At 45.5% G+C, this 19,670-nt stretch overlaps 3 protein-coding genes and 2 long non-coding RNA genes across 5 annotated transcripts in view; 3 read left to right on the forward strand and 2 right to left on the reverse strand.

Annotated features, from left to right (window-relative positions):
- The window catches only part of LOC117538973 (proprotein convertase subtilisin/kexin type 5), a 43,057-nt gene extending 38,740 nt beyond the window's left edge, over window positions 1-4,317 (forward strand). Inside the window, exons 11-16 of the mRNA XM_034204987.1 lie at window positions 904-1,149; window positions 1,775-1,970; window positions 2,242-2,447; window positions 2,588-2,688; window positions 3,107-3,278; window positions 3,584-4,317. Of these exons, the coding sequence (XP_034060878.1) occupies window positions 904-1,149; window positions 1,775-1,970; window positions 2,242-2,447; window positions 2,588-2,688; window positions 3,107-3,278; window positions 3,584-3,960 (1,298 nt within the window). The 3' untranslated portion in view covers window positions 3,961-4,317. The remainder of the gene's footprint in view (window positions 1-903; window positions 1,150-1,774; window positions 1,971-2,241; window positions 2,448-2,587; window positions 2,689-3,106; window positions 3,279-3,583) is intronic.
- A 238-nt stretch (window positions 4,318-4,555) lies between these two features.
- On the forward strand, window positions 4,556-5,984 carry LOC117538974 (beta-1,3-galactosyl-O-glycosyl-glycoprotein beta-1,6-N-acetylglucosaminyltransferase 3-like). The gene has a single exon (XM_034204988.1). The coding sequence runs from the start codon at window positions 4,618-4,620 to the stop codon at window positions 5,908-5,910; it is 1,293 nt and encodes a 430-aa protein (XP_034060879.1). The 5' UTR covers window positions 4,556-4,617; the 3' UTR covers window positions 5,911-5,984.
- Window positions 5,985-6,341: 357 nt separating this feature from the next.
- LOC117538979 lies at window positions 6,342-8,351 on the reverse strand. Its single transcript, XR_004567920.1, has 2 exons — window positions 8,211-8,351; window positions 6,342-7,058 (listed from the first exon to the last, which is right to left on the reverse strand). It is a non-coding gene; the product is annotated as an uncharacterized LOC117538979 (long non-coding RNA).
- A 4,689-nt stretch (window positions 8,352-13,040) lies between these two features.
- On the forward strand, window positions 13,041-15,548 carry LOC117538975. Its single transcript, XM_034204989.1, has 3 exons — window positions 13,041-13,737; window positions 14,348-14,483; window positions 14,679-15,548. The coding sequence occupies exons 1-3, from the start codon at window positions 13,601-13,603 to the stop codon at window positions 15,429-15,431; spliced, it is 1,026 nt and encodes a 341-aa protein (XP_034060880.1). The 5' UTR covers window positions 13,041-13,600; the 3' UTR covers window positions 15,432-15,548.
- A 59-nt stretch (window positions 15,549-15,607) lies between these two features.
- LOC117538977 lies at window positions 15,608-17,187 on the reverse strand. Its single transcript, XR_004567919.1, has 2 exons — window positions 17,048-17,187; window positions 15,608-16,957 (listed from the first exon to the last, which is right to left on the reverse strand). It is a non-coding gene; the product is annotated as an uncharacterized LOC117538977 (long non-coding RNA).
- Between the last annotated feature and the right edge of the window lie 2,483 nt (window positions 17,188-19,670).

Raw genomic sequence — 19,670 nt, forward strand, 5'->3', positions numbered from 1 at the left:
GCGAGCTTCAGGCCTTGTCCGTGAACAGCTCGTGTCTGAGGTGGAACACAGATGGCTCAGGTGTCACCTTATGGCTGAACACAGCGTTCCTCCCTAAGGTGAAAGGACATATATGCTGCGGCCACATGGGCATCCCCGAGCACATTCGCCAGATACTACAGGGTGAATGTTGCCGCCCCTCACCCGCTGGGTGTGATCCTCCTGCAGAGTCAGCCTAGGCCATCCTTATAGGGGGAGTATTCAGACTTCCTCGTGACTCTGTTGGTATAGGTCATCCAGTGCTAAAGCACCGCCTCTGGCGGTCAGTAAGGATGAAATAGAATGATAGTTATGTATGTAACTACGGTTATATGAATACTGGATGACCGCCAGAGTTTCTTGGTCACTCGGAATCTCGTGTTTCCGCGAGAACATTCCATAGAACTGAACTCGTTGACAACACCGGAACTTATGCCTTCCGGGGTCATACGAGGTCACACGTGACTTTGTTGATATAGATATTCGACCTACGCATGCGCGAGACAGAAGATATCCAGTGCTAAAGCACCGCCTCTGGCGGTCATCCAGTATTCATAGAACCGTATTTACATACGTAACTATTGTTTTATTGAATGTAAAGTCAACATAACATGAATATTTGAATGAAAATGCGCTTATGCTAATAAAGAAAGTGCTTAATCCACGTAATCAACCAGGGCCACACATCCCTGTATTATTTGTAAGGGCGTCTACAGCTTAGTGAGACATTAAAACCGTATTTATTTAAGATGGAAGAGTCCCTACAGAGTGAGCCACTGCCGCCTCATAGATTACAGACTCACCTCCAGGCATATTGAGGCCATCACACCCTCATTTGTAAATAATATGTTATTGCACTGAAACAGTCTATTTGAATATGTGCAGAGTGTCACCAGACATGCTTCAGCTGCTTCGGCTCGGATGCCAACCAGTGCACCCAGTGCGAGAAAGGCCTCGTGCTGGATCCAAACACACTGTTGTGTGGCGTGACGGGCGACACAGACTGCCCACCGAGGACCTATCTCCACGACGACCAGTTCACCTGCATGGGTTGCCACCGGCACTGTTACTCGTGTGAGGGGCCGAGCAACGATGAATGCCAGACCTGTGCCGTCCCCAAATACCTTCATAGTGAGCATGGTCTAGTCATATTAAACTGCAAAACTGAAGTGGTAAAGGGTGTAAAATAAATGTGCTTTTGTTATGCCACAGAGAAAATAAACACATACAGTATCTCCAGAGTGTCATCAGGGACTCTATAAAAGTATTATTTAGGAACTTGATGAAGCCTTGTTTAGTCATTGTAAACAAGTCTGATGTACATTTTTAACTCTAGTTGCAACCGCATGAGAAAATATTTCACTATTTTGGTCACGCCTAAACAGCTGCATGTCGTTGATCAGCAGTTAACAACATCAACCTCTGAATCATGGCAATATACATGTATGACTTAATATACCTGTGTTGCTTCTGTGTACAATTGCATTTGAAGAAATTGTAGCATTTTACCTTTTATTTTTTGGAGCCTTAAATTAGTTTTTTTGTTTTAATATTAATAGCAATTATTGTTGTGTAAGCAATTGTAGTTCTGTCAATTTTTCTTTTTTTACAAAAATAGATATATTTTTTTTAACATTTTTCAACCGATTCAGAATCTTGTATTGAGAATGTTTTCTCCCCTCATCTCTATAGGTGCCAAAAAATGTTGACTTATGAATTATGAATGGAACCTTTTCTCTGTGCACTTATTTTCCAGACAGCAGCTGTGTGAGTGAGTGTACAGACGGTACATACGCCACAGAGCAGGATGCTGATGGAACGGAGCTGGGTCTCTGTTTGCTTTGTGATCACGCCTGTTCCTCCTGCACTGGAGCTTCGCCCAAAGATTGCCTGACATGCTCTGTGGGACACCTGCGCCTACTCCACCTCTGTGTCACTAATTGTCCCACAGGGTAAACAGCTGGCTGATTAATCATGAAAATGTTTACTTTGGTATTAAACTGCAACCCTTTTAACAAAGTCTATTGACTTTTGTAATGCTCCCAATATTGTCTTATCCAGGAAGCATAACGAAATATCATATTTGTTTAGGAAATAATCTGAGTTATTAACATATGTTCAACATCTTTCTAAAATCTTATAGCAGTAGTACAACTATCATAAAACTATGAAGATTTCTTAATTGTCTTAAGTTAATATTGATCATTTCACGCATTTCCTCAGGTATTACAGAGAGGGCTCTCAGTGTGAGAGATGTGACCGATCCTGTGAGCTGTGTACGGGAGCGGGGCCTGAGTCTTGCAGGGCCTGTGCCCCTCCTCTTCTGGAGCTGCAGGGCACCAAGCTGTGTGTGGAGCACTGTCCCCATCGTTTCTATCAGCTCAATGACATGTGCAAACAGTGCCACACCAGTTGTCAGACATGCACAGGTATAGTTCTTAAAACCATTACACAGTTATTTCTGTGGTCGATTTGTTATCCTGTTTATCTACGTAGATATCTGCCCGATATGTCAATTTTTCACTTTTGTTTTCATGCAAGTTCTCACATCATAAGTATGTGTTTCCAGATGCCTCGCCTCAGGGATGTTTGACGTGCGACTGGGGCAGCACTTTAAAGGACAAAGTCTGCTATCCGCGTTGTGAAGAGGGGCGATACTTTTCAGAAAAGGTGTGCGCTTAGCTTCAAGCCATGTACCATATTACTTTAATTATTCTAATCAACATATTTGAAAGCAGAGGACAATGCTCCCCTATTTAATATTGTTGGATTTTCAAAAGAAAAGTTGTCACATTAATTCCTCACTCAATCATTGCACTACTAAACAGTGGGTGTACTGGGATCGTTGTATACATAAATGAGGATCTGCTGATGTCCTTTGTATGCATTTCAAATGGTAAAGTAACTAAATAATCAAGGTCATGACAACATATTCTTACTATAGGTCTGTGAATTGCCAGTTATCATAGTTGTGGTTATTTCGAATAAATCTATGTTTTTGTCTGGGCTTTTTGAACTGGTTTGATTTAAGCTGGAAAAGTGTAATGTCACATACCAATCATGATGTTTTGAAATGTTACCGTTGTAGGAAACGTGTGAGCCATGTGACAGCTCGTGCAGGCATTGTACCGGCCTCAGACCTGACCAGTGTTTGACTTGTCACCGGGGTTTTGCTCTTCATGCTGTGGAGAGGCGCTGCACCCGCTGCTGTCAGGCTGGAGTCAACGACACTGATTGCTGTGTTTGTGATGGCCGCTCAGGTAGAGACCCTGTCTTTCAGAAGCAACATAGGACTGTTTAGGTGCAACCAATTATGTGCAAACTATGTGCAATATGAGCAATATATATATATATATATGCAAGATGCCGTTAAAAACTGTGCAATATATACCTGGCTGCTAAATCCTCAGAACTGTTACAGGGTGTGTATTTTTGTAAAACGTGTAACTTTTTTATTATAATTTTTATTTTTTTATCTTTAGTACTTTTACAATGTAAATGTCCCCTCTGTGGGACTAATAAAGGTATTCTGATTCATCTCTTAAAGGCAGTTTTTTTGTTTTAGGTCTGTGTGTGGAGGCACCGCAACCCAAGTCAGGGGACGATCAGGTAACAGACCTGAATGTATCGTCTGCAGCTCTGAAGCACACCTCAGCTGGCGTACCCATCGCTCTCCTGCTGGCTCTTGGGTTGGCTCTGGCTGTGTTCGCCTTGGTCAAAGCCCATGCCAGGAAGAAGCTCTGCTGGGGCCAGAGCTACGAGAGACTGAACGGCAGCGCCAACATGCCTCACGGGGTCCCTGAGCCGGACAGCGGGGACGAGGTGGATGTGGTGTACACCAGCAGAGGCGGATCGGTGTATCGACGATACAGCTTCATCCATGAGCAGGACGCAGATGCACCCCATCATGTGGATGAGAGCACTTGTCTAAATCAAATGTAGATACTTTGAAAACAGAGATGAAGATATCTGAGGAATGTATTGTGGATAATCACAAAATTATGACTGACGGGAAAAATGTAAATTGTGCAGTAATGTTAAGGAGAGTAGTGGTATTTTTCTTTGGGATTGTTCTTTTTTGAGTGCTGTTGAGTGTTATTCTGCTCTACAAAGTGCCTATACCTGTAATACACATTCTTAGAAGGGGCATTTGTGAGTAAACAGTAAAAAAAACACATGTGTTTGTATGACTTTCTTTTTGTTACTTATAGATATATTCGTTCAACAGTGAAATGATTGTGTATAATAATTGAAATGACCATGATCTCTGTAAATAGACATTTAAATGAAATAAAAATATTTTCTACTTGATGTCCTTAGTGCAAACATTGTGATGGCTGTGTGCTGATATTATCGTATCATAAAATAATATAGACGCTCCAATATTATGTATAATACTTGTTCAAACAAGTCCGTCTGTTCACAGGAAAGTCCATATCCTATTAATGGTTACCATATAGTTTGCTCAACAAATGCCTAACACACCTTAGTTTGACACCTACTGAGAGGGCTGATTCAGTTTTTCATTAGATATACCTGTCAAACTTTAGCTTGCAGTGAAACAAAGATCACCGATGCTGAAGTGACTACAGCCAAGGAATGGCAAGGTTTTTCATTCACCTGACTTTGAGGACCCTCTCTCTCATCCTCATAGGTACTTTGCTTTCATTTTTCCTTTGGAAAACTGACTCCAACAAGCAGTCGTTGCCTGACTCCAACAAGCAGTCGTTGCCTGATCTCAGAATACCACACCAGTTTTTTACTGACCTGCCTGGCTGCTCAGCTATTATCAGTGGAGACATTACCGGCAAGAAAAAACAATTAGAAGTGCTTTTGGGATCCAGGAAAAGACATAAAGTACTAACTGAGGACTTCTACCTTAACGTGACAAAGGACTGTCCAGCTTACCTTAAGAGAGGTTTCATTACATCACCCCTCAGTGAAGAAGAAAAGGATTTTCCCATTGCCTACTCAATGGTTATTCATGAAAAGATAGAGATGTTTGAGCGTCTTCTAAGAGCTATTTACACTCCTCAGAATATCTACTGTGTGCATGTGGATCAGAAATCCTCTGAAGATTTTCTGAAGGGAGTGAAGGCAATTGTTTCCTGCCTTCCTAATGTGTTTCTAGCCAGTAGGTTAGAACGTGTGGTTTATGCCTCATGGTCCCGAGTGCAGGCGGATTTGAACTGCATGAAAGATCTGCTGAACTCACACGTCCAGTGGAGGTACATGCTAAACACCTGCGGGAGCGACTTTCCCATCAAAACCAACAGGGAAATGGTTCAGGTCCTAAAAGCCTTAAACGGGAGAAACAGCATGGAGACAGAGGCCACCAATAACTACAAGAAAGCTCGCTGGCAGTATCATCACAATGTTAGTGGCACTGTCGTAAGGACTGATGTGAAGAAAAGTCCCCCACCTATTAGCAGTCCTATGTTCATGGGAAATGCCTACTTTGTGGTCACGAGAGCCTTTGTGAAGCATTTGATGCAGGACAGAGAGGCTCAGAAGTTATTGGAGTGGGAGAGGGACACTTACAGCCCCGATGAGAACCTGTGGGCGACCCTGCAGAGGATGCCCTCCGTTCCAGGATCAATCCCTGCCAACACCAAGTATGATGAGTCAGACATGCAAGCCATCGCTCGCGTGGTGAAGTGGGGCTATCATGCAGGCAGTATAAAAGATGGAGCCCCGTACGATCATTGCACCGGTGCTTACAGAAGATCAGTGTGTGTGTACGGCGCTGGAGACCTCGCCTGGCTCCTTCAACAACATCACCTCTTTGCAAATAAGTTTGATCCTGAGGTTGATGACATCGCCATTAGGTGTCTGGAGTCAGTTCTGCGGTTTAAGATGTTAGGACATGACATGGTAACAGATCACTTCTAACAATTTGTAAGGCTTAATCAGCTAAAATATATAATATTTTAACAGTTTATATTTAATACAGATCATTACATTATACGTTTATATTGCCATTATTTAACTGAAATCTCTTGATTAATTCTCTATTAATTTTCTTCAAGATACTATCTGTCTTGTCATGTTTTTTATGAATGTGGCTGTTATTGTCAGTAGGCTATATTGAAATGATGATAAACTCCAACTTCAATGAAATCGATATTTGTGGTGCCATCTAGTGGAGTCTAAGTGGATGAGATAAAGAAGGTAAAAACAGTATACAGTAGTATCTAAAGCAAACCAATTGAATTGATTGAAGTAATGTGAATATAATTTGTTTTCAAACATATTTTGGTGATTTTTTTTATCTCAAATGCTGTCATTTACCTACCTATCTTGTATGAAATAAAAAACAATGATGAAATCCATGACTTTACTTGGAGGAAATGTTACATTAAGACCTACATCTTTGCTTCAGATCATTGCTCTCACAAATGTTCTCCCTACACAACTCAAAGGGCACATTCTGAGTGAAGGGAAAAAAATAAAACTTTATTTTCCCCCAGGCAGGATTTTGATAGAGAACGTCAGCAGTGAAAAGTGAAAAAGGTGCTGTCAACACGTGTTCAATGAAATGCCACTCAACGGGTCAGAGACCTAAAATGCAGTTTAAAATCAGAGCAACCATAAAAATATATTAATTTCTCTCCTTTGTCACCTTTTGAATATAAATATATATTTAAATGTAATAAAGCAGAACATGCATCAATCATTTGTAACAGAGTGCCTTACATAACGTGTAGATACACCAGTAACTAGGGGACACCAATAAGCTAAGTTGGACATGATATATTGGCAGTAAATAAAAATAAGATTAAAAACATTTCAGACAGCAAGTGGAAGAACGCTGAAGATAAAGCTGTGAAAAGTCCCACGATGTAACAGGCAGCACAGTTTCAAAAAGGCACTTCATGATGCAAACAAGTCTTCAGTCACGTTGCCCAGAACATAAACATACGAGTGCTGTTTGAAACATTCTCCGTCGTTTTCCTCCTCCACATCGTGCGGGCTAGCAGGGTCACTCTGGAACAGCAGCCGCTGCGATCTCCACTTTGCCGTGCGCATCCTGGTCGATTCTGCAGGGAAATTCAACAGTGATCAGACACCTGTGCTACTGGGATGACAGGTCATATAACAACACATTACATTACATTACAAGATAACCGATATGTAAAATAAAACAGGCTGCCCTGCAACAGAAACGTTTTTATATTATGACATACTGAAATGTGATCATTGCCTCTACACCATTACCAAAGGGACTTTTTAGTATGAGAGCATATTTCATGTTTCACTTAAAGGTTTAACTTACTAGACTTACCATCTGCATACAGATACAGTAAATGCCTTACACCCTTACTTTGATAAGCCACAACATAACTGCAATTCAATAACCCCCTTGTCTGTGCTTATCAGTAGGCTATAGAGTAAAAAGTCTGTGTGCATGAGGGTAAGGTTTGCGGTATTCATAACATCAGCAAGGAGTGGGTATGCAGTGAGTCATGCAGAGAGCTGTGAGAGTGGACAAGCCCAGTGTTCAGTGAGAGAGTTATCGAGTGCATCCGTGTGAGGATATGGTTACAGTGCAAACCACAACACCACAGTAACAAAGACTTCCCTGTAGGTCCACCCCACTAGTCGTACAAATATGAACAAACTTACCCAAGATCAAATTCTAAACCTGGTTTTTAAAAAGACACATGCAAAGTAAGATCTACTTGAGGCCCCAACTTTAATATCAGAAAGCAGCAATGCAGTTATTTAGATAGAAAAGTATGTGCTGGACATAAATCAATGATTCAGTGTCTGTACCTTGTACCAGTACCTTTGTTATGCAATAGGCTACTAAGGGTACATGATGTTTTAACAACTGATCGCTGATATTAAATTGAGGCAAGAATAGAGAACATATAAACAAGAATGGATTTTGAAATGTACTTTACAGGATTGGCTCAGAAATTAGATTAAGTTGGTTAAATAATGACCAAGCCACCTATTTCTGGAAACCAATCAAGCTTCTCAGTTTGCTATTGAGTGAACGTCCTTAATCCACTGAGGGGAAAATGTGGGACATTTAGAGAGGACAGCAAATCATCCAACTACAAACATTCAGGACAGAACGAAGTGTATTGTTGCATTTTTGAAAGCCAACGGATCATTTTGTTGTTAGTTTGTGAATTGCAAAACAACAAAGTGCTGAGACTGACCCTGGTTGTAAGTGTATATACCTTTTACGGCTTTTCCTATTTTTTTCTTCGTCAAACCTTAAGAGGGGGCAGGGAAATGGAGTTAAGGAAAAAAGAATAACAGCCAACAGCAACCAGACATCCAAAAAGAGCAAACACATTTGGTAAAGAGATGAATTTGCATTGAAGCTTTACAAAAGCCACATGGAAACTAGGCCGCATCAGGTAAAGTAGAAAATACAGCATGAGCTCAATAATGATGCAGAACAGCGAAGGTCAACCCGAGGAAAATACTAATTCCTTGATAGCTGTTTATGGGACAAAACAAAGCTACATTTTCTAGTAATGTTGATACTTGTTGAAGGTTAAATAAACTCATGAGTGTTTAAATCTTAGTAGCTTGCATTTGGATCTCTTCTAGTGAGTCAGCCTTAAAACCCCCGACATCTTGTCTTTACTGGCCATACAGGAAAAGCTAAATGTTACTGTGGCACCACCTACAGATGAAATCCAACCACAGTCTGCAGAATCAGCCAGATAATAGGGGGAAAAAGCAAGGGACATGACGTTTTCTTACATTTTTACCTACACAGATTACATCTGTAAAAAGGTAAATACATGTCAGATTACTTCTACTGGAGGAGTCAGGTTTTTTCAATTATTATATTTCAAGTATTGATTCATTGCACAGCTGTAAGATCTGCAGTCACCAGGTTCACTTCATGGAAAACAAAATGTCTTCCCTCAACAGAGAACCACCCTATGTAAACATAACAACGCTCGTGTATCATAACAAACATGTTGCCATATCCCAGAAGGTCTGATTTGGCTTGAAAAGTGCATGTGTTTGAGTGGACTGTATTTACTCTTTGATACAATCTGGTATGGACACATACTCCATTGGAACCAGTTCTGCAAGGTCTGTCAAGCTGAACACATACTGGAGTTTCTGACTAAATTTGGTGCTGTCAAAAAAGAAAAAGGGGAAATATCAAAATCTAAAAGGTTACCAGAGTGAATCTTAATTTCATCATTTTAGTGACTTTAAACATTATAAATTACCTTATGAAAGGTTTTGTGAGTGCCAGCAGCGTGCGAATAAACCAGGAGGGATGAACGATTATCAAAGACTTCAAGTTCTTCCTTAGCCTGTACAGAAAGGGAGGGAAATAGACAACATGTAATCACATATTAGACACAACTGTCTGAGGATTGGCCTGATGCTCTGCTTATTTCTGAGTGTGACGTTCACTCCGACTGATCTCCTGTCAATCTGCTGATAACACTTTCTGAGCCAGCCGACAGTTGGCATCTTTTTCCTTGAGGTGGCCCCGTTCAAATACACAATCATATAGTTCTCAGCAACCAAAAGTTCAAGTGTGCCGATGACATACCTGCAGGAAACAGGGAAATAGCATTAGCGCTGGATCCAAATGGTTTGCTCACAAGGCTAGAAGAAATCAAATTGTCACGGTTTGTGCAGGAAGCAGGACCCAAATGCAGATTAAAGTGACAAAAACTAGCTCCTTTATTTCAAGGCTCAACTATAACAAATACAGAACAGAACACTCACCGCAGACCAAGTCAAAACACAAGACGAACCGACAAAGCATCACTAAGCCACCAGGGTGGGTGGAGGGGGTCTGGAGGACGGGCTTGGGCTGACAGCCCAGGGGCACGGCAGAGGACAAGGAAGGGGTCTCGGGCGGACGGCCCGGGGGCAAGGCAGAGGACCAGGAAGGGGTCTCGGGCGGACGGCCCGGGGGCAAGGCAGAGTCCAAAATGGGGGTTATGGAGGGGCGAAGGCCACCGCGGGCGAACTCAGGGGGCCGAGCATGAGGGCGAGGACTGCGGCCGGAAAAGTCAGGGGGCCGAGCATGAGGGCGAGGACCGCGGCCGGAAGAGTCAGGGGGCCGGGCCCGAGGGCGAGGACCGCGGCTCTCAGGGGGCCGGGCTCGAGGGCGAAGACCAGACAGCTCCGGAGGCCGGGCAGGAAGGCGCTGACGGGACAGTGCCGGAGACCGGGCAGGGCCCGGTGTCGGAGCTGGTGGGACAGGCCTCGGCAGGATCCCCCACGGAAGAGGACCAGGACACGGGATTTGCAGGACCCCCGGCAGGAGAGCAGTCGGCGGGGCCTCCAACGGCACAGGACAAAGGGTTGGCAGGACCCCCGGCAGGAGAGTAGTCGGCGGGGCCTCCAACGGCACAGGACAAAGGGTTGGCAGGACCCCCGGTAGGAGAGTAGACGGCGGGACCTCCAACGGGACAGGACAAGGGGTTGGCAGGACCCCCGGCAGGAGAGTAGACGGCGGGACCTCCAACGGGATAGGACATAGGGTTGGCAGGACCCCTGGCAGGAGAGTAGTTGGCGGGACCTCCAACGAGACAGGACAAGGAGCTGGCAGGACCCCCGGCAGGAGAGTAGACGGCGGGACCTCCAACGGGACAGGACAAGGGGTTGGCAGGATCCCCGGCAGGAGAGTAGTCGGCGGGACCTCCAACGGGACAGGACATCGGGTTGGGATTTGAGAAGGGACTAGGGAAGGGACTAAAGGAGGGACTGGAGATGGGACTAGAGATGGGTCTAGAGAGGGACTAGAGGAGGGACTAAAGGAGGGACTAGAGGAGGGACTAGAGGAGGGAACTGGAGGAGGGACTAGAGAAGGGAACTCGAGAGGGGACTCGCGAGGGGAACTAGAGGAGGGATTAGAGAGGGGACTAAAGGAGGGACTAAAGGAGGGACTAGAGGGGGGACTAAAGGAGGGAACTCGAGAGGGAACTCGAGAGGGGACTCGAGAGGGAACTGGAGAGGAGACTCGGGTAGGAACTTGAGAGGTGACTCGGGTAGGAACTTGAGAGGGGACTTGAGTGGGGACTCGAGAGGGGACTCGAAAGGGGACTCGAAAGGGGACTCGAGAGGGAACTTGTGTCGGTCGGTACGCCGACAGGACATGGGGAGCTGGCGTCGTCTGGGGCGCCAGCAGGAGACGAGGTGCTGGAGTCGGCCGGTACGCCGACAAGACTCGGGGAGCTGGCGTCGGCTGGGGAGCCAGCAGGAGACGAGGTGCTGGAGTCGGCCGGTACGCCGACAAGACTCGGGGAGCTGGCGTCGGCTGGGGAGCCAGCAGAAGACGAGGTGCTAGAGTCGGCCGGTACGCCGACAAGACTCTGGGAGCTGGCGTCGGCTGGGGAGCCAGCCCTGTAGCCGAAACTGGAGTCGAGCCCATGGCTTCCGGGGCCGGTACTGAAGCCAGAACCATGGCTGCTGGGGCCGGAACCATGGCTGTAAGGTCCGGTTCTGGAGCCGGAAACATGGCTGTAAGGTCCGGTTCTGGAGCCGGAAACATGGCTGTAAGATTCGGTTCTGGAGCCGGAAACATGGCTGTAAGGTCCGGTTCTGAAGCCGGAAACATGACTGCTGGGCAAGGAACCGGAACACGGATCCATGGCTGTGTGGGGTGGTACTGGAGCACGGTACCATGGCTATGTGGGATGGTACTGGAGCACGGAACCATGGCTGCTGGGTCCGGCACTGGAGCCGGAACCATGGCGGTTGGGGCCTGTAATGGAGCCGGAACCATGGCTGCTGGGGCTCGGGCTGCTAGCCTGGCCTTGTGACGACTCCTCTTAGCAGCCTCCTGAATACTCCGTGGACCTCCATAAGCCTGACGAGTTCCGGAATACGACTCCTGGACAGGAGCAGGAACTGGGGCAGAAGCACTGGCTGACTCCAGACGGACCACACCGAGACGTTTGTAGTCAGCAGGCTGGAAATCACACACCCAGAGGAAGTTCAAAATCCAGCCAGGCAAGAACTTCACCAAGTCTGGTTTCTCCATAGCCAACCGGTGCGCCTCTACCAGAGCGGCCTCCCTCTGCCGAACACTGGACGCTCCACTTCAAATGGATCATCTGCTGGGTCCATTTCTGGTCGGTTCGTTCTGTCACGGTTTGTGCAGGAAGCAGTAGTGATGTTACGTATTGCGCCGAGGCTTCGGAGCGTGTGTCGAGTAATCTCCGAAGCTTTTTGTGAAGCATGTATCGAGGCTTGTATCGTTTTGGGCCAGTGACGTCATCGATGACAAACGAAGCCTCGCTGCCTGTCGATACCACGTGACTGCTTCAGAAAGCGATTCAGATCGGTTGAACCACAACGCTCATAATACCCATGGATGTATAATAAGAACCATATTACCCCTCCTGTACCCGGGCCCGGTGACACGATGGAATCAAGAGAGCTCAGACCCTCACTTATAGAGGTCGGAACATGTCATAAGTATAAATAGATACAAGCATAAATAAATGTAGGAATAAAAACATCAATAAATACAGGAATACATATCTTGCAGTGTTTTCAGGGAGCTTTAGTGTGTGCTGTGGCTCAGCTGGAAAGCAGTTGACTCATGACCGCAGGGTCCCTGGTTCAACGACTGAACAATACGTATTTTTTGTTGTTTATAAAAGCTAGAGCTAAATGAGAATGTAGTTAATAAATGTATTCTTTGATATGGTTTAGCCTTTCTCAGGCTACAACATGGTTACGTTTATGAATATTATTAAGAAATACAAATCCCTCTTTGCAATGTTTACCAGCCTCCTTAGGCTTTTCAATCACAATCATTCAACTGGAATAAATACAATATTGTTAACATGAAAATATGATGTAATGTTCGTTGTTTAGAGTTATTCTAAGGCTTTACTCAATGGGAACTCGGTATGAGATGATGGAGCACACTGTTGAGATGTCCAATCTGCCTATTTTACACACTTTGACCAACAGGGGGGGTTGTGTTCAAATGAAGCCCATGATGAAGCCTCATGAGATGAACCCTTTTGCGAACCTTAGACTACATGCACTAGGTTCTGAGACGTACTTCCGCCTTAGCCGTTATACTGCTCGGACGCTTCCGGGTTGCTTCTGGTCTGCGTAGCTGAGCGTCCACAAATGTTTTACTGTTTAAATCTGTGGTTTAAATATGAGTCGACGGAAGATTTTCAAAACGGAGCATTTGCAAAGACAAGTAAAAAACTACTCCGAGCACTGCCGTGTCCCACTTTGTACGGCGTCAGCTAAATTCAACGGCGTCCTAAGTTTCCATGGCTTTCCGACCGAACTCGAGCTGCGAAGACAGTGACTGGTTAAAATACGACGCGATAACTTTACAATCTCCTCTCACTCCAAGGTCTGCAGTCGTCACTTCGCTACGGATCAACTAATAGAGCCAAAAACCCTTGATGGCCGTAGGAGGCTTGTGAAAGGTGCTGTCCCAACTCTGTTTGAGTGGAATCACTTCACTGCTCAAACACCGCGGGCTAGTGTTTGGGAGAGAAGGGAGCGGCCCACTGAACCAGTCTCTCGGGAGGAGCAGGAAGAGCACATCGATGTCCGTGACCATGATTACTGCTCAACCCCTGAACCAGCTTCACTGGACATGTCCTCTCAAGCTACAGAAGACAACTCCAAAACAGTGGAGGATCTGCAGAAGCAACTGCAGGAGTTAAGAGTCCAGCGAGAGTTTTGCTTACAGCGGTTTGCTGGCTCCGACGACAACATCCGATTCTATACCAGGTAATGTTTTGGCTAAATTCTATCCAAGTTTTTGAGATGGGTTAGCTTATAAAGAATCCTGTTTACCTGCCGTTTGACTGCTGACTATTTGCATGCAGTGTTGGAATAAGTAGGCTACTCAACTTAACTGAAGTATAAGTACAAATACTATGGTTTGAAAATACTCCTGAACTGAACATGTAGAATCATAAATCATGTGTTTTCATAAGTAACTAGAAACTATGAAGGTTAACTAAATGTGGTGGAGTAAAACATACTAATACTAACAACATACTGATAATACTTTACTACAAGTGGAAATCTTCAAAACCTTACCAAAGTAAAAGTACATGTCAATATCCACTGCGTTTCTCCCAGTTGCACACTTAAGAATGAAGAGTAAAAGTAGTCATTCTGTGTAAAATGTTCCCTGTATGTTTTAGATTATTATTACTGCTGCTTTAATGTAGTTGTTACATGTTACTGCTGTATATTACTATACCTGCACCAAGTGCCTTCTTAATCAGTCTATTTGAATTGTAATGTATTATAGCAAACAAGAGGAAAGCATTAGCCCATGTGTTACAGTTAACGAGTCAATTAATGACTGACATGTGTCTTTTGTGTACAGATTCCCGAGCTATAACCACCTGATGGCCTTCTGGTTTTTGATTGAGCCTTCCATTTATAAAATGGTTCGTGTTACAAGAGCGATATCAGCTGCCAAGAGGAATGAAGAAGTGGTTACACACGCACATCCATCAACGGTAGGCTACGTTTCTTTTAACACACAAACTGAAGGGAAAATGTTTCTCCAACATTTCATTGCTTTCGTGTAGGCTAAAAGGCTATAGTACTCAATCCTTTTTGAATACATCAGAGAACTAAAACAACTTAATGTTTTTCCCATGGTGTGCTACACTCATGACATTAATATAGTACCCTTTTTGTTTATCTTCCAGAGACAGCTGCTTCAGCCAATTGACAAGTTCTTCCTTTTTCTCTGCTTCCTGTCGGTGGGTTTGAAAGAGAGGGACCTTGCAAACCGCTTCAACGTACACCAGTCCACTGTGAGCCGCATCATTGCAACATGGACGAGTTTTCTTACAACTTTATTGGGGTCACAGTGCATCTGGCTTACACCTGCAGAAGTTCAAGCCCACCTCCCAGAGGCATTCAAAGATTTCCCAGACACACAGGTGATCCTGGATTGCACAGAGCTGAGGTGTCAAACACCATCCTCACTCCTCCTCCAAAGTGAAATGTATTCTACATACAAATCTCACTGCACCATGAAAGCCCTGGTTGGCATAGCCCCACATGGCGCAGTGACATTTGTTTCCAGTCTGTATGGTGGTTCTGTCAGCGACAAGGAGATTTTCAAACAATCTGGAATAGCTGCGTTGTTGACTGAAAACATGGCAGTGATGGTAGATAAGGGCTTCCTGATCAGCGATTGCTGCAAATGCAAGGTGTACTGCCCACCTTTTCTGTCAAAGCAGAAGCAAATGCCAGCCTATCAGGTGAGGGAGACACAGGCCATTGCCAGACTGAGGGTTCATGTGGAGCATGTCATTAGGAGGATAAAAGAGAACAAACTTTTTGATGGTGTCATCCTCCTGTCCCATGCCTACAACATCAACCAACTGTTTGCAGTAGCATGTATGCTGTCAAACTATCAGAACAAAGCACTGGTCAAGAAATGGGTGAAATAAGACAAGATGATGACACCTGTGCAGGTAGCTGTGATTAAGCTGGGTGAGCACACCGTAATCCCGTGTTGCCTGACACACGCTAGTGTTTTGTTTGAATAAATGGTAAATAGCAAATTACAATGCGTTGATTTCTTACAAATGCACTGATTTACTATTCATTACACAAATCACTTAACTTTATTGTCTTTTTAAATACAATTGTATATTTATTTACATATGAAATGTGACAAACAATATATATCAAAAACAAAATATTGAAATCACATTTTGTTGTCATTCAGAACACATGATTGAGGGATTGCCTCCTAAAAACAATGACGGCTGAGCCAGGGTCTAGCAGCTAACTGCTTACAGAGTTAACAATGGCTACAGTGCCCACTACTTTTTTTAATGACAGGTACTTCGGCATGTATGTGTAAAAAAAAAAAAAAAAGTCTACTTTTTCTCTGATTGCTCTTTGCACTTCTGGATCTGTGTATATTCTTTGCACCAGGTAGTCCTCTTGTGCCCACACTACAAAATCACACCACTGCATCCCAGATACAAGAAGTTGACCCTGTACTTGCCAGTAATAGGCATGGCTTTTCTTGAGCTTAGGGGAGCCACATTCTATCTGCACATATTTGCAGTCGACATAATTTGGGACATTTGAATTCAACAAGGCCAAATTGGGGATATTCTGTTGGGTCAAAAACAACTCCATCATGGGAGGCACCAAGCCAGGGCGTAGAGGGGTGAATGACAAGGCCACAAGGGAAGTAGTTCACGTTTGCCAGTCTACTGTATTCAGCTGCTACTGTGGGCTCCATCTCGGCACCTCTCCTCATTTCTGCAGTCTGCCTTGTACCTTTGAGTATTCGCTCTGCAAGAGAGTTAGCAGAGCTCTCACCTCTGACGTGACAAATCTCTCTAAACCTAGAGGCAGTAACCCTGGGTTTGCGGAGCAGATGCCACTCTGAGCTAGAGCTCACGGGTAGCCTCCTCAATTTTGTGAGACATTTCCAAATCAACAGATAAGCTGTTCATATGTAGTTGCTCCTCTTCTGAGCACACCAGCGGTAAATCACATGGCAAGATCACATACCCCTCTATGGGCAAGTGGGGTGTTGGTGGTGTGTCAGTGTGAAGTGTGGTGTACCGAGACGTCAAAGCAGGCATCTGATAGGACAGAACACTGCCCTCCTGCACAATCCCGAAGGCACTTTCCACAAGGGGCTTGTCAGGTCTCATGTTCATTGTGGTCACAAGCGGCCTGTCTTCAATGCTGAATGCTGAGTATGCCTCCGTAACTCTGAACAGGCAGGGATCTGGTAATGGCCCCACCATGCCTCTGTAGAATCCACTCCTACAAAGAATGGCAAAGACAATATAGCACATTAATGTGACAATAAAGGTTAGGAATACAGCACCAGAATTATGAATTTTAAAAATACAGGAAACACAATTTTCCAGCTAAAAGTCTGCACCATCCTATTTGGTACAGGCTTGGTGAAGACCATGGAGTTGATGGGCCCTGGCTTCACACCCTTAAGGAAAAGACAATTACTGTTCGATGAGTTACTTTAAAACAAAAACTCTGTGAAAGATTACAAGTATTTGAACCTCATTGAAATTACCATTGTTCGCGGCTTGTGCCATTGCTGTTCCGATTCAGTACAGCTATGCACAGGTGGCACAACTGGCATGTTCAGTTCAGTGTAGTGTGCTGTTTGGAACAGCAATGCTACTGTGTGATTGCACAAAACAGTTCCTGCAACACAGGAGATGAATCACGAAGCGTTATCTAAAAAAGAGAGAAGAAATACTAGTGATTAGTAACCTCACTTGTTACTATGAGCCAGGAGGTTATTATGAGTAGAATTATTGGTTATTTTTACTGACTCATTATCCTAGAAGAAGCATGTATTCCTGAATGCTTAGTGTTACCCTACAATACCACAATGAACTTTCTTTGGAAACTAAGATGCCTTGAAAATTGTATTAACTATAACTATAGGTTACTTACATAACCCCAGTTCTCAGAGTAACATGAAGTGAGATGTCTCACTATGGGATGCGCCTCATCGCGGAGCAAACAGAAGCATCAATCTCATTACGCCAATCCTGATTGGCTGGTGATCTTGACGTCAGCGTCAGGGAATCACCTGGAAGGAGTAATAAGTAGCTTGCGCCACGACGCATGCATCATTCAAAATAAGCACCTCTTCTCGCTTCACCATAGCAAGGAGGGCCGTCTCACTTCATGTTACTCTGAGAACTGGGGTTACGTAAGTAACCTATAGTTCTCATTCATAACACTCCGTTCGATGTCTCACTATGGGAAATTGTAGCTCCCGTATTGCCAGACGAGCTTATCTCGAAAATCACCAACCAAACAGAACCTTAACAGGTAGAGTCCCGACTCAACAAGGTGCCCAGCACTGCTCGGGCCACGCTTGGAGCGGAGACGTCTAGCCTGTAAAAGCGGACAAAAGTGAGCGGCGAGGACCAGCTCGCCGCTGCACAGATGTCTTGGATGGAAACACCCTTGAACAAAGCCCAGGATGTAGCCAGGCCCCGAGTCGAGTGAGCCCGCAGACCCGAAGGTGCTTGCAAACTCTGACTCGTATAGGCCAAAGCAATTGCTTCCACAATCCAGTGGGAGAGCCGTTGCTTAGTAACAGGCTTGCCCTTGTGAGGGTTAGCCCAGGACACAAAGAGTTGGTCATTAAGACGAAGCTCCTTTGATCTGTCCATATATGTGCGTAAAGCACGGACTGGACACAACAGATCCTGCTGCTGTTCCCCGGAGGAAACCAGCGGCGGAGGAAATGCCTCAATGTCAATTGGGGTACACGAACCAACCACCTTTGGTGTAAAGGCAGGGTTGGGCTTCAACAACACTCTCGTTTGCCCTGGGGCGAACTGAGTGCATGAAGGATGTACAGACAGCGCATGAATATCACTGACCCGTTTGGCGGATGCCAGGGCCAGTAACAGCACTGTCTTGAGTGACAGATGTTTCATGTCAGCTCCTTCCAGGGGTTCAAATGGGGTCATTCTGAGCCCATTTAAAACCACTGCCAAGTCCCATAAGGGCACCAGTGACCTGGAGACAGGGAGGAGCCTGCGAGCTCCCTTCATAAAACAGCAGACCAAAGGATGTTGGCTAGCCGTCTTACCCTCAAAGCCCACATGGCATGCAGCAATAGCAGCCAGGTACACCTTGATCGTGGAGAAAGCTCTGTGTTTATCGATCAAGTCCTGTAGAAATGATAAAATCACCCCGACAGGACATTGAAAGGAGATGTGTCCTTCTTGAAGGCACCACTCCTCAAACACCCTCCACTTACAGTCATAAAGAGACCTGGTGGAGGAAGCTCTCGCACTCTGAATAGTGTTTATCACCTTCTGAGGGAGTCCCACTGTATTCAGATTGTACCACTCACGGGTCAGGCCCATAGTGCCCCGCGCTCTGGGCGTGGATGAAGGATCGCCCCCCCCGCCTGAGACAATCTGTCCCTGCGTAGAGGGGGCTGCCATGGCTGCCCGCACAACAGCCGATATATCTCCGCCAGCCCGTACGTTGCGGGCTAAGGCGGAGCCATCAGGATAAGTGTGTGGCGTTGCTCCTTCACTCTGGCCAGAGTTGGGGGTATCAGAGCCAGGGGTGGGAACGCGTACAGAAGACCCGGAGGTCAATCGTGTACGAGTGCGTCCACGCCTAACGGTGCGTTTAAATCGTGCATTAAAGAGAACAGCTGTCATTGAGCATTTTCTCTTTATGCGAACAGATTTAACGCGGCTCTGCCGTAACGCACCCACAGCGGACTCACGATCCTTGGATGTGGAGTCCAGTCTGCATAGAGTGGTGCACCTCTGGACAGTAGTTCTGTCCCGAGGTTCATCACTCCTGGTACATGCGTCACTCTCAGAGAGAGGAGACGTCTGCCGCTCCAAGGGATAAGTTTGTGTGCCAGTGTGTGACTGGAGACAACGCAACCTCCCTTGGCGGTTCATACACGATACTGTGGTCGTGTTGTCGGTCCTCACGAGGACATGGTGTCCTCTGAGAGAAGGCAGAGAGCGTTTTAGGGTGGGGAACACCGCTAAAAGCGCAGGGTGATTTACGTGCGCCCGCTGGAGGTCTCTGCTCCAGAGACCCCTCACCGGGCGACCTTCGTAAATACCCTATCAGCCTGTCAGACATGCGTCCGTGGTGGCCACCTTCCGTGAAAGGACGGCACCCGTAGGCGCGCC

This window comes from Gymnodraco acuticeps, unplaced genomic scaffold, assembly GCF_902827175.1.
Source record: "Gymnodraco acuticeps unplaced genomic scaffold, fGymAcu1.1, whole genome shotgun sequence".
Lineage (NCBI taxonomy): Eukaryota > Metazoa > Chordata > Actinopteri > Perciformes > Bathydraconidae > Gymnodraco > Gymnodraco acuticeps.

Coding starts and splice junctions, on each gene's coding strand:
- LOC117538974 (XM_034204988.1), top strand. CDS start 4,618: ATGGCAAGGTTTTTCATTCACCTGACTTTGAGGACCCTCTCTCTCATC.
- LOC117538975 (XM_034204989.1), top strand. CDS start 13,601: ATGTCCTCTCAAGCTACAGAAGACAACTCCAAAACAGTGGAGGATCTG. Junction 13,738..14,347: donor AACATCCGATTCTATACCAG/GTAATGTTTTGG, acceptor TTTTGTGTACAG/ATTCCCGAGCTATAACCACC. Junction 14,484..14,678: donor CACACGCACATCCATCAACG/GTAGGCTACGTT, acceptor TTTATCTTCCAG/AGACAGCTGCTTCAGCCAAT.